Source organism: Ictidomys tridecemlineatus, chromosome 2 (genome assembly GCF_052094955.1).
Source record: "Ictidomys tridecemlineatus isolate mIctTri1 chromosome 2, mIctTri1.hap1, whole genome shotgun sequence".
Lineage (NCBI taxonomy): Eukaryota > Metazoa > Chordata > Mammalia > Rodentia > Sciuridae > Ictidomys > Ictidomys tridecemlineatus.
Genome location: NC_135478.1, coordinates 153,874,512 through 153,886,978, shown reverse-complemented (window position 1 = coordinate 153,886,978; position 12,467 = coordinate 153,874,512). Strand labels below are relative to the sequence as shown.

At 36.0% G+C, this 12,467-nt stretch overlaps 1 protein-coding gene and 1 long non-coding RNA gene across 5 annotated transcripts in view; one reads left to right on the top strand and one right to left on the bottom strand.

Annotated features, from left to right (window-relative positions):
- The window catches only part of Itgb8 (integrin subunit beta 8), a 95,287-nt gene that overhangs the window by 77,461 nt on the left and 5,359 nt on the right, over nucleotides 1–12,467 (top strand). For 2 of the 4 annotated variants that reach the window (XM_021728749.3, XM_021728747.3), the window contains exons 9-13: nucleotides 2,879–3,013; nucleotides 4,963–5,368; nucleotides 7,783–8,008; nucleotides 8,919–9,037; nucleotides 12,290–12,453. In XM_021728749.3, the coding sequence (XP_021584424.1) occupies nucleotides 2,879–3,013; nucleotides 4,963–5,368; nucleotides 7,783–8,008; nucleotides 8,919–9,037; nucleotides 12,290–12,453 (1,050 nt within the window). The remainder of the gene's footprint in view (nucleotides 1–2,878; nucleotides 3,014–4,962; nucleotides 5,369–7,782; nucleotides 8,009–8,918; nucleotides 9,038–12,289; nucleotides 12,454–12,467) is intronic. The other 2 variants (XM_005328794.4, XM_040291743.2) reach the window with 2 other exon arrangements.
- Nucleotides 7,057–12,467, bottom strand: part of LOC144375377 (uncharacterized) — a 57,692-nt gene continuing 52,281 nt past the window's right edge. Inside the window, exon 2 of the long non-coding RNA XR_013435113.1 lies at nucleotides 7,057–8,116. This is a non-coding gene — a long non-coding RNA (uncharacterized LOC144375377). The remainder of the gene's footprint in view (nucleotides 8,117–12,467) is intronic.

Below are 12,467 nucleotides of genomic sequence, written 5' to 3'. Positions count from 1 at the left end.
AAGAAATTGCATAATTTCCCTTTTTCATGAATTATGAAATCCACACTGTTATTTAAAGAAACAACCTGCCAGGGGAAATGAATTATCTGGGACATAGAGATTACTAAGATGATTTTGTTCTCTATGATCAATTATTTGATTGTTCAGTCAATTATTTGAGCACATTCATCAAAATAGTTTGAGTAAAAGAATCACCTTGACAAATATGGTCTGTTATTTATGGTCGTATGCTCTCATCAATCCTGTGAAGAGTGGGCAACTGAATGCAAAGAATTTAAAGAAACATCTGTTCTCTCAAACTGGGTCATGGCTTCATGTCATATGTGCTGTAATGTTGTAATACCACTAAGAACCAGACACTTTTCACACATGACTTCGTTTAATCCTCACCTAGGCAGGTGTTACTACTCTCATTGTATATTTGTAGAAACAGAGAAGTGAAGCAAATTAACCAAAGGTCACACAGCTAATCAGAAGAATTAGGATCAGAATCCAGGTGTTCACCGTCATGCCCCAGGTGTTTCCTGCTTTGTGATATCACCTATTTTTCTTTTGTCATTTTTATGTAGTATCAAGCTTGCTGGATTAGACCTTGAATTTATGGGCCAGTTATAAAGTCTCATTTTGCCAAATTCTCTGATTCCCTTCCCAAACATGTAAGAGTTGAATAGTGTAAAGAACAGCCAAAACGTGGAGAAAAATCTCAGATTTCTCTAATCATCTTCAAGGAGCACCTGCCTTCAACATGAGTACAAAAGGGAAAGGCAGAAAGTAGACACTGGATATACAATGAAGAATTATTGAAAGTTATAAAGAATAACTTTTAAAGAAAAGGAAAATAAACCTTGCTAGATTATTTTTGCCGAGAACTTTTATTTTGTGTCTGAAACTGTGTAGAATGAAATAAGGAAGAACATCTTAAATGACATCTCTCACTTACAAAAGAGTGTTATGACTAGGGATTTTTATCAAGAAAAATCAAATGTGCATATAATTTTTTCCCATCAAGAGTGTGTTTCTGAGAAGAATCCAAATAAGAAAGGAATTTACACTGTTAGGACTGAATTGCTATAGTATGAGACCATTTGTTACCCCAAGCAAGGAGCATAAACTGACAACTTTTCACCTATGTGTCAAGGAAAGGAGACCAAAGTATCTGCTTTAATTTCTTTATTTGTCTAGAACAGATATGGGATGTCTGATCCCACTGTGGTTCTGACTGATCTTACAGTGACATCAATTAAAAAGCAAAACAAACTCAACTCTGGCTAACTACCTTAGGTTGAGATTCTGTCATTTTTTATGTGTCTATATTTTCAAAATTCTTCTGAAATTTTATCTTGTCTTCACCGTACAACAGAAACAATTCCCAATTCATTGAAGAATCTTAAAACAGAAAAAATAATCTGTCTCATTACTGATTAGATATTAAAGGAGAAGCTTCAGATTGTGTCAGGAGATTAATTCCTACATCCTAAAACTGGGAAATATTTTAGAGATCTATCTTTACACATTGCTTGAAAAACATGGGCCTAACTGGCTTAAAGTCTTAAAACAGAATTTCTGAAGGGTAAACTGAGCACACTCCTTGAATTAAGTAGTTCCTTCTGATCTGACATATTATTGCATATCCATCTTTGCATATCTTTGAAAGTTCCTTTTGGTTTGCCAAAATTATTCAATTAACAGTTGCAGTGTGTGACTTCTCTAACATAGTGGTACAGGCCTGTAATTCTAGCTGCTCAGGAGGATTGCAAGTGGGAGGCCAGTCTGTGCAACATAGTAAGACCCTGCCTCAAAATGGTGCTGAGATGGTCTTTTTTAATCCAAATAATACTCATGAATTTGAGGAAAATATTTTGTTCTAAAGATATGCTACCAGAATTCCATGCTCAATTATTAATCAGTAAGCCCATGTACCTTTATTGATTATACCGTTGGAAAAAAAATTATTCACGTAAAGGATTAGAATCCTCTGAAAGTATTTTTTTCTTCCTACACTGCCACTTTTCTTCCTCTGTTTACAAGTATAAGCTATGAGTTTTTGCATTTAGTTGACTCTTCATTTTATGGGATAAAATGCACACAGATCTGAAAGACATAATTAAAGTAGCTAGATCCTTTGGAACTTAAGAGATTGAGATAGAAGAAATTACTATATATCTAATACATGATAGCCACTAAATCATATACTGAATGAGCATATAAATGAGTGAGTAAATCAATGAATTTTTTTCTGTCTAGTTTAGAAGCCCTAGTTTGGAATGAAGGCTTGGTACAAATTTGACTAACAAAAGCAAGCCCTCGGGTCGGGTCTGGTCTTAACACAATTTATAAGCCATTCTTAAAGGAACATGTCTGTCAGGTCATTCCTTCCAAAACTGTACCTTTCAACTCTGTATCAATAAGGCATTTTAGCTTTCATGATAGTATAAAGTGTTTGAAATTAAAATGTTTTTTTAATAGCTGTTATCTGTCAAAAGCATGTTTCATGTTTTTAGCTATGGAAATTCACCCTTTGTGATATATGGTCTCAATGTTTTCCTTAAACTGTATCATAATATGTAAGTAGCACTGGATTTTGAAAGATAATTTTCATAACAGGTTGAGTGAGAAATAGTTTTGAAGTAATTAAAATGCACAATGGGGAAAACAGAACCATTTAAATGCAGAAAAATCTAATCTTTCAGTATTTCTTACATATTTTAAACGTAATGGTCATTATGTGGAAACACTGTATTTATTCATCCTTTTACAGAGACAGACTCTTTGACTTAGTAAAAAATTAAACCTAGAGTAATTGGATAAGCTTGACTCTGCTTCATTGCTTATATTTGAAACCATTACAGCATTTAATTAAAAGATGATGTCTCCACAGAAACTCATTTCAGAAGTGAAAGTGCAGGTGGAAAACCAGGTACAAGGTGTCTATTTCAACATCACAGCCATTTGTCCAGATGGGGCCAGAAAGCCAGGCACCATTGGATGTGGAAATGTGACAAGCAATGATGAAGTATGTGGGTGTGCATTTTTCTTATTTAAAATAAGCTAAATTTGTTTGGCACGATTTCCTCACAGAAAAACCAAACCATTCTGAATAATTTTACTTAACTGCTGACTCCAGGAATTTTATTTATACTTCAAAGTAACTTCCATTGTCTCTTCTCAAAGTTACCTTCTTGTTTTAACTCAATTAACTATTCTCTTGAACCCTCAAGTTAAAATAAATAAATATGTATTATGTTGAACACTTGTTTAATAACAGTAACTTCCAATGTAGGTGACCCAATTGGTATAGAAGAGGAAATCACATCTCCTTTTGGATTCAAATCTGCTTATTCTCAAGGGTAAATGTGATATTGAAAGTAATAAGCTATAGGGAAGAATGACACAATTGATAAAGTCTAAGAATTTCAAAATCTTTCACTTTGTGTTTGCCTCAGTCCATTCATAATCAGGTAGAGAAATTGACTGAGAACAATAAAAAAGGAGGAGTTGAAATGAGATGTAAAGAAAAGAGGTATAAATCACAGTAGCATCAGGAAACAGGACCAGAGGAGCAGGGATTCTCCAGAATTGGCACAGTAGAGAGGCACAGCAGAGAGACACACACAGGGATCCTTGTGGGGTAAAGATATCTCCAGTGAGTCGTTTTCCTCTTGGGACATGACTTATCTCATTTTTTAACAGATGGCTTAGACTAGAAGACTTCTCATCTCCCCGCTAACTCCAAGGTTCTATAATTGCATTTGTTTTATTTATTATTATTATTGGTAGTAGTAGTAGTAATTTTTTGTGGTGCTGGGGATTGAACTCAGGGCCTCACTTAGGCCAGGCAAGTGCTTTACCCGTGAGCCACATCCCTATCCTCCTCTATAATTTTATTAATCGCTTACATGTCAGGTCCTAGAGAGAAAAAGTGATGGAAAGAGGTAGAACATTCTCAATAAAAGGAGAGTTTTCTGTAGTTAGAATATATTTTCCCTCTTGAGAATTTTAGAATCTGTGGGTAGTATAATTGTGCCTACAAGCTGTACATTTTAAATTAATTACTGCAAGTTTCTAATTCTGTAGTTTCCTCTATAATCAGTCCTTGGATTTTGTTCAAAAGCCATCATACAGCAGTTTACAAAATACACATTTGATTTTCATTAAATATAAAGAAATTTTTTTCTATCATAAGATAACACTAAGTTACTTACTGAAGAATGAAGCACTTCTTTCAAAAATCTCAATTTTGGAGCAGTGGTTTTCTTACATCTTAGGGTTTTTTTCTTTCTTTCTTTTTTTCCCCTACATTTCTTTTCCCCCTTGACTTTCAACCAAGTTGTATAAACAACGTGACTCTAAGGAATAGTCATTTGACCTCTTAATTACATAAACCCCAAGTTTTGCTCTAGGATTAATAATGGCAATGTCCACATTATCCTACACATCTGTTAATCCTTAACATTCTTAAGACAAAAACATTTTGAGTACAGCACCAACACCAACTTTATAATAAGACTGAGTCAAACTCCTAATACATGTTGAAGCCTAAATTTAGTTCTTTTTATATCATGATATATAACATAATTTCCAACCAAAAACACAGATTATTTTTAAAATTGTAATGATTTTAGTCCAACTTGAAAATAGGAAGGTGGAGTAGGCACTTCATATAAGCAGGTCAAGTCTGTTTACTGGTGTATTATAGACAATTAGCAGTCATTGGTTCCTCTAATTCTTTAGTTTATTAATCAGAAAATAAAAGACACTGTTTTATTTTATTTATTAATCAGAAAATAAAAGACAAAATCCCTTGATTTTGCATCTTCATGTGAAAAAACTTGCCTGGGTATTTTATAAACAATTACTCTAAGATGTTATTGTATTATTGATTGAAATATACTGACACATAAAATATTAGCAATAAAAATATCAAAGGATGTAATTATATTTCCTTTTTCTTCCTAAATTTAGGTTCTTTTCAATGTAACAGTTACAATGAAAAAATGTGATGTCACAGGAGGAAAAAACTATGCAAAAATCAAACCTATTGGTTTCAATGAAACCACTAAAATTCACATACACAGGCGATGCAGCTGTCAGTGTGAGGACCACAGAGGACCTAAAGGAAAGTGTGAGGATGAAACTTTCCTGGACTCCAAGTGTTTGCAATGTGACGAGAGTAAATGCCATTTTGATGAAGATGCATTTCCATCTGAGAGTTGCAGGTTACACAAGGATCAACCTGTTTGCAGTGGTCGAGGAGTCTGTATTTGTGGGAAATGTGTATGTCATAAAATTAAGCTTGGAAAAGTGTATGGAAAATACTGTGAAAAGGATGATTTTTCTTGTCCATATCACCATGGAAATCTGTGTGCTGGTGAGTATAAATTCATACAGGTAATTTTTACTAACCACTATCCTGGTAGCATATAGTCTCATGCATCTTTAAAAATATGTTACAAATTGCCATCACTGAATCTGAATTTAATACTCACAGTTTCATAGTCTGCAAAATTAGGTCACCGCAACAGTCACAGCAGGGGTTTTAATATTTATGCTTAAAGTATACAGGATATACTTCTAAATAAAAACCTAAAATTAATTGTAATTCTCAAATATTCTTTGATCTTGGAAAGAACATCCCAGAAGGGGAAATTACTGATGATGGCTGACACGTTTTCCAAAAGAATGAGGGTATTCTTCCACAAGGGTCTGATTCATTCTGGCAAAAGGTTACTCACTCCAGATTGCTCAGAGGATTTTATTTCTGTCAGGATGAGGGGGGAGTGACTATAAAAATATACTTTTCATTCATTGGAAAATTCTTAAAGCATCATTATAGATGGTATTGTAAGTTTGTGGTAATTTAAACCTCAGCAGTTTATTTTTGGACCACCACCAGTAACAGAATTGCCAGAGGACAGCATTCTTCAAGAAAATACTGGATTATTAAGCAATCTAGAAGATTAGTCTTTGTGGCCACACACAGACCACATTTTTAAAATGAAATGAATTAAAATAAAAATATCAAGGTTACTTTGTGTCTAATTTAGCTTACTGCCACCTACAGGTTAGAGTCCAATAACTGTGCAACACTTGAATATTAAAATATTATTGTTAAATAATATTTTAAACTCTCTGCCATCTGAGCTCATAGAATAATTTCACTTACTGTGAAAATGCCTTTTTAGCATTTGCATTGTAGTAGATAAATATTTGTTAAGTTGTTGATGAATGAAAATATTTCATTACTGTAAGGATATGGAAAGTAACAGCCTATAAAAATAAATTTTATATTGTTACAAAAGCTAAAAATTCAAAATATGTTACCTAAATGTGTGATGGCAAATTATCTTTTTATTCTATTATATACACGGAATGTTTTGTATTTCAAACATTTATTCAACTGTAGCTGGAATCATAGAGAAGATGGATTATAGATAACTTTAGAATAAATCAGCCATTGTTTACTATATTTTATAGGGAAAGGAAATGCTATTTTACAGGGAACAGAGAGACTTTCTCCACAGCTGTCAGTTTCTCAAAGACATTTCAAATACATTGAGAATCCCATTCTCTGCTGCAAATATCCAAAAATCATGTACTGACCCTTCCTTGTGACTATGATACTACTGACCCTCAAGCACTTGAGAATCTGTTTTGAATGGTTGTATGTAAAAGAAAACTGTAGGGCTGACATGCATCATCTAGTCTCCCCGAGGAATTAAAGCACATGTTCCCAGGTCGGCTGGCCAGGACTCGACTTGCAGGCTGTACGGGGGAGCAAGGTCTGGAGGACATCTGTTTGGCCTGGACCTCATTAGTTTTACACTTAACAAGCTGAGCTGATCCAGCAGTGGACCCTGTGGGACAGTTAACTTGTAAGGTGCTCAGCAATAAAAGAGAGAAAGAAAATGAGGAAAAGAAGGCAAGGAACAGAAGGGAGGGAAGGAAGGAAGAAGGGAAGATTAATTGACTTGTAGCTAAAAAAGCTTGAGAAATACTGCACAATCCTGTAAAATGTACCCCTTCTTGAAGATTTCTAATTTGCATTGGCAGATTAAATTTTGGACACTTTCAGCAATCAAAAATTCATTTAATTATGTGTAACCAATGTTTCCTCAGCTTGTGTGCATAAAGACCTCTTGTGCATGTGCACACTCCCCACCCCCAACACACACCATCTTCCTTTCTTCTTGCCATTTGCCACCTAATCATAGCTCGAAGCAGAGATGAGAACAGCACTGATAATCTACTAAATACTATTCTGAGGATATGAGAGAATTATTTCAACTCCTCAGAAAATCTTATCTTTAAACATAGCCTTCACCACACTGAAGCACTAAGAGGGTTTGCCTCCTAGTCCTTCCAAGTCATTCCCAGCCCTTAGCAATAGTGCAACTATGAGAATAGGTTATGGAAGTCATTAATCAAATACTCTTATTTTCTGATTTCATGTCACATAACATTACTTTAGCTTTTGTAACTTCTTTACATTTCTGTGTCTTAATTTAAAACTGAACGTATGACACTTAAGAGAGTTGGGCAGCCACCACAGGAGGGACTTCCTTCACATTTGTTAGCACAGAATATCAGTATGAGAGATTATCTACAGTAGGACATCTTTCCTAAATTCTGGCACTCTTTAGGTCAGCCGAATAGAAGATGATGCTGTTTCCATTCACTTGACTGCCTTTCATTTCTGTGGAGGTGGGAAGTGAATCCACACGTGGAAACTCTTCACAAGTCAGTGGTGTCTCTAATGTGGGTCCTGGTGTGTCTTGGTTGCAGGGCATGGAGAGTGTGAAGCAGGCAGATGCCAGTGCTTCAGCGGCTGGGAAGGGGATCGGTGCCAGTGCCCCTCAGCATCATCTCAGCACTGTGTCAATTCAAAAGGCCAGGTGTGCAGCGGCAGAGGCACGTGTGTGTGCGGCAGGTGTGAGTGCACAGATCCCCGGAGCATTGGCCGCTTCTGTGAGCATTGTCCCACTTGTCACACAGCCTGCAGTGAAAACTGGTATGAGCTCTCTGACTTCCGCAGTCGTAAAGCAGCCCTGCAGCTGCTGTTTTTGTTGGTTCTGCCTTTCTTAATCTCAGAGTTGCCAGACAAATTGTTACCTTCATGCTAAAAAAGAAGTGAATGCAGACATTTTAGAAATTAGGGGACTAGAATTCCAATCTCAGCCCAATAACTAGCTGTAGAGCATCACAATAAATCCAGACACTCACTACCTTAGTTTTTTTTTTTTTTTAATAAGTTTTGGAAAATAGAGGCTGTCTGCTACAAAGCTGATGACTAATTAATTGTGTAAGACAAGTTGTTAAAAATCCTCTATGTCTCAGTTTCCTGAGTTTGAAAGTAAGGATGATGATGAATAAAAATAATAATGTTAAAATTCTGTGGAAGAATTATCAAATTAAATTAAATGTGAAAAGCAGAATAAAAGCACACCTTTGTATTTGGTGCCTGATGGTTGTAGAATAAATATTGACTAAGTTATCATTGTGCTTTACTTTTAATATTTTCATGATAAAGAATGATGGTGGCTATGACTTACTCTAGAAATAAGTGATAAATAAACAAAAGGTGACATGCTAAATGAAAGCGACATAATTGTTTTGTGTTAGTAATTAATTTTCCAATGACAGTCTGAGACCTGCTCACAGACCACCAATCTAAACATCAGTGTACCTTCCAGTTTGCATAATTCAGATTTTTAAAATGATTTCTCTCTCAAATCTGTAATTCTATTATGCAAAGTCACTTATTTAAATTATTTGGAAATGCAATACTTCAACATAATGATACAGTTATTTCAAATGGAAATAATCTAAATTTGCAGTATCTATTTGTTGTTAAGTTGTTATTTTATTTTTCCTAGAAAATATTATAGACTATCTCTTTTTAAAAGAACTAATGTTTTAAGTTCCTCTCGCAGGAATTGTATGCAATGCCTTCACCCTCACAATCTATCTCAAGCTATACTTGATCAGTGCAAAACCTCATGTGCTCTCATGGACCAGCATTATGGGCATCAAACATCAGGTAAATGAAAGACTCGTAATCAAAGCACTATAGTGTATCTGTGGAGGACCACATTCCCCCAAAGTTCTCATAATTAACCATACTAAGGAAAAGACTAAGAACTTCAATTTTGGTTTCAATATGAAACACTTCTTTATTTTTTAATACAATTTTATTGAGGCAACATGGAAATACAATAAATAAGTCTGCACACATTTGTGGACAAAATGTAATGAGTTTGTGATTTGCTTTTTGAAATCTCCCAGAGATGATGTTCTTGAGTAGTTAATGTTTTACACCTCTGCTTCACTGCTCTATTTCCGTGCCATGTACCTCCATGGAAGGGCATCCAAATAAATTGACTAGAAAGATCTCCATGAGCCAAAAAATACAGGTTCCCAACAGAGGATCCCTTCACTGAGAAATAAAGATTGTGGAGCCATAATTTTCCTTCATAACCCAAAGTTGCTTCCAGTTCAGAACTGCTAAAAGAGAGATCCAGCATGGCCCTCATCTTAACAGGGCATTTCTTTCCCCAGAGAATAATTAATTATTTGTCTTTGGAAAAGCACATAATGAATTTTTAAAGGCAAACAGATTTGGTTAACAGAGAAGTAAAAAGTAAATGAAGTAAAACTAAAGCAAGAGATTTGTGTATTATCCCAAATTGGACACTCCTATTTCCTTTAACTCACACTTACTCTCGTGTTTCAGGTGAAGCTATAAAATTTCAAGGAGCAATGAACTGCTTTTGTAATCTGTGTAACATCCAAAGGGTCATTCCTTGTACTTCTCATTCTGATAGCATGCAATTTAGTGGGGGAATGATGATAAATGTAGCACAATGAAAACAATATGGAACTTTTAGTCTGAAGACCTTGGCTTGAGCCCTAAGCATTACTTGTAAAGAAATCGCAGTCCTCCTGAAAAGTTTCCTGAGCCTCAGTTTCCTCATCTGTTAAATAGATATATAAATAGTATCCACCTCAAAGGGTTGTTGTGACCTTAAGGAGCCAGTGAACGTGAAACAAGTATCTAAAACAAAAGATGATTCATAAATGGAAAACCATGTGAGAGTTATGAGCAAAGTCTGTTTTTAAATAAAAAGTTCATTAGAACTCAAAAAGCTGGAACCCCATTTTTGCACAGGTGTTCAAAGGAGTTAGAAATGAATTCCTAACTCCATAAGAGCTAAAAATTAGATCTTTATAGGAAACATTTCCATTGCTTCTATTATTTCAAGTTTCTCCTCCAACCTGTAAGAAAAAATCCCAGCCCTTAGAGACTGCCGAGAAGAATAAACATTCTCCAGGGCTTTGTTTCCTTTTGGTTTCACATCTGCACTGATCTTAGCTCATGATGAATTTGGCTCCAAACAGAGTCCCATGTGCTGCCAGCTGGGGCTACAGCAATCACTCCCAAAAGCTAAGTGCCTTTCTAATAAATAGGGCCCTTCCTATCAACATGTCATTTATTATGTTAAGTAAACACTACTGTGACTGAAGGGTGGTTACAAATAGTATCCCCTTAAAGCTCCTAGGAAAAGCTCTGACCCAATCTCAACTAAGAAAAGCATAGGCTGGGGGTAGATGTTTGACCATCCGTAGCAACCTTTCAAAATACAGGCAGAGTTGAGCCCTACAATTGCCCTACAACTGCTAACTTGATGAGGAGCTAGAGGGTTTCCCCTCCCCTTAACCTCTATTGTGCAAGGACAGGGAAAGGGCATTGGTTAGGCACCTCTGTTATCTATCCTCTCAATCACACTTCAAGGGTCTTCTTTCAGTCTCTCTGGCTAAGTGCCCACCAGGCAAGAAGCCAGGAAGTGGAATCAAGCCACGTGTTCCCTCTGAGGACCTGCCTTAGCTGGTTTGAGTAGCCAGATCATCTAAGGGAAATGGCAATCTGTTGGGGGAGAAAGATTTGGGGAACATTCTCCTGTGGAAGACTCAAAGGTGCCACCTTCCAACACAGCATTTTGGATTCTGTCTCCCTGAGGTCTGTGACAATGGAAGACTTGCTTTGGAATCTGGTGTTTCCACTTGATGAGTAGCCCTGGGGTCTGCCTCTGACCTTTTGTTCAAGGCCCCTTATTACTGACCAAAAGAATTGGGGGCTTCATTAAGTTTTCTCATTCAGAGTGGCCCTTGTTATAGAGTTCTGGCCTTATTTGCGAGCATACTTGGTCACTGCTAAAAATTGGGTCCAAATCACCCACGATTGCATAATACATTGGCAGGTCTTCTTCTTAGTGGCCTTCTCCAGGGAGACTCTAAAATTAACATAAGGTCCCCAAAGTCTGTAAAATGGGCAGAGGAACACAATGTCTTTTCCAGCCCGGAAGTAATTTTATGAATCTGGGGCAGCTGTTGAGTTCTGTGGAATACTTGCTGTTATGCAACCATGTTCCTCTACGATAAGGGGGATGCCTCTGGCAACAACAGAGGCTGCAGGTTTTCCAATGAGAGTTTGCCAAAGGCCTGGTGCTAAAAGAGAGATCCAGCATGGCCCTCATCTTAACAGGGCATTTCTTTCCCCAGAGAATAATTAATGATTTGTCTTTGGAAAAGCACATAATGAATTTTTAAAGGCAAACGGATTTAGTTAACAGAGAAGTAAAAAGTAAATGAACTAAAATTAAAGCAAAAGATTTGTGTATTATCCCAAATTGGACACTCCTATTTCCTGCTGAAGCCATGCATAATAATAATGAAATCTTACACTGCAATTTCAGAGGCAATATTTATTCATCTATTAGAGTAGTACTGATTTCAGCTTCTGCAAATGTTTACTTTATTTTCCATTACTGGTATGCAACAAATGAAGAGAAAGCATAACAAGAGGAACACATGCTGATGCCCAGAGCTGTTGAGCAGTTCTTGAAATCTGATTTTCCACTTGGTGTTCAAAAGTACACATCACAAAAGCTGCCCCTCTCTCTGTCATGGATATAATTATATCTGGGTAAGGGACTTGGACATATTCCAGCTAAGACAATTATAGAATCAGGCTGGAAAGAAATGATGTTATTAAATATTTTCATTGTGTCTGTTCCCAAAGGGAAGTTTTCTTTTGAAAATATTTTAATAATAAATGTGCAATAAAAATTACTTTACTTTTCTGAGTCAACAGTAATGTCAGTCCCTTGTTTTGAAAATGCAAATTTGTACAAGTCTCTGGTTCTATTAATTATAAGATGTGAACACTGTTTACTTGCTAGAATTCTTTGATTGACTGGCTTTGTTTAATGTTAACTTGTTTACTTTATTACAGAATGTTTATCTAGCCCAAGCTACTTAAGGATATTTTTCATCATATTCATAGTTACATTCTTGATTGGGCTGCTTAAAGTCCTTATCATTAGGCAGGCGATACTACAATGGAACAGTAATAAAATTAAGTCCTCATCAGATTACAGAGTGTCTGCCTCAAAAAAGGTCAGTGAATTTTT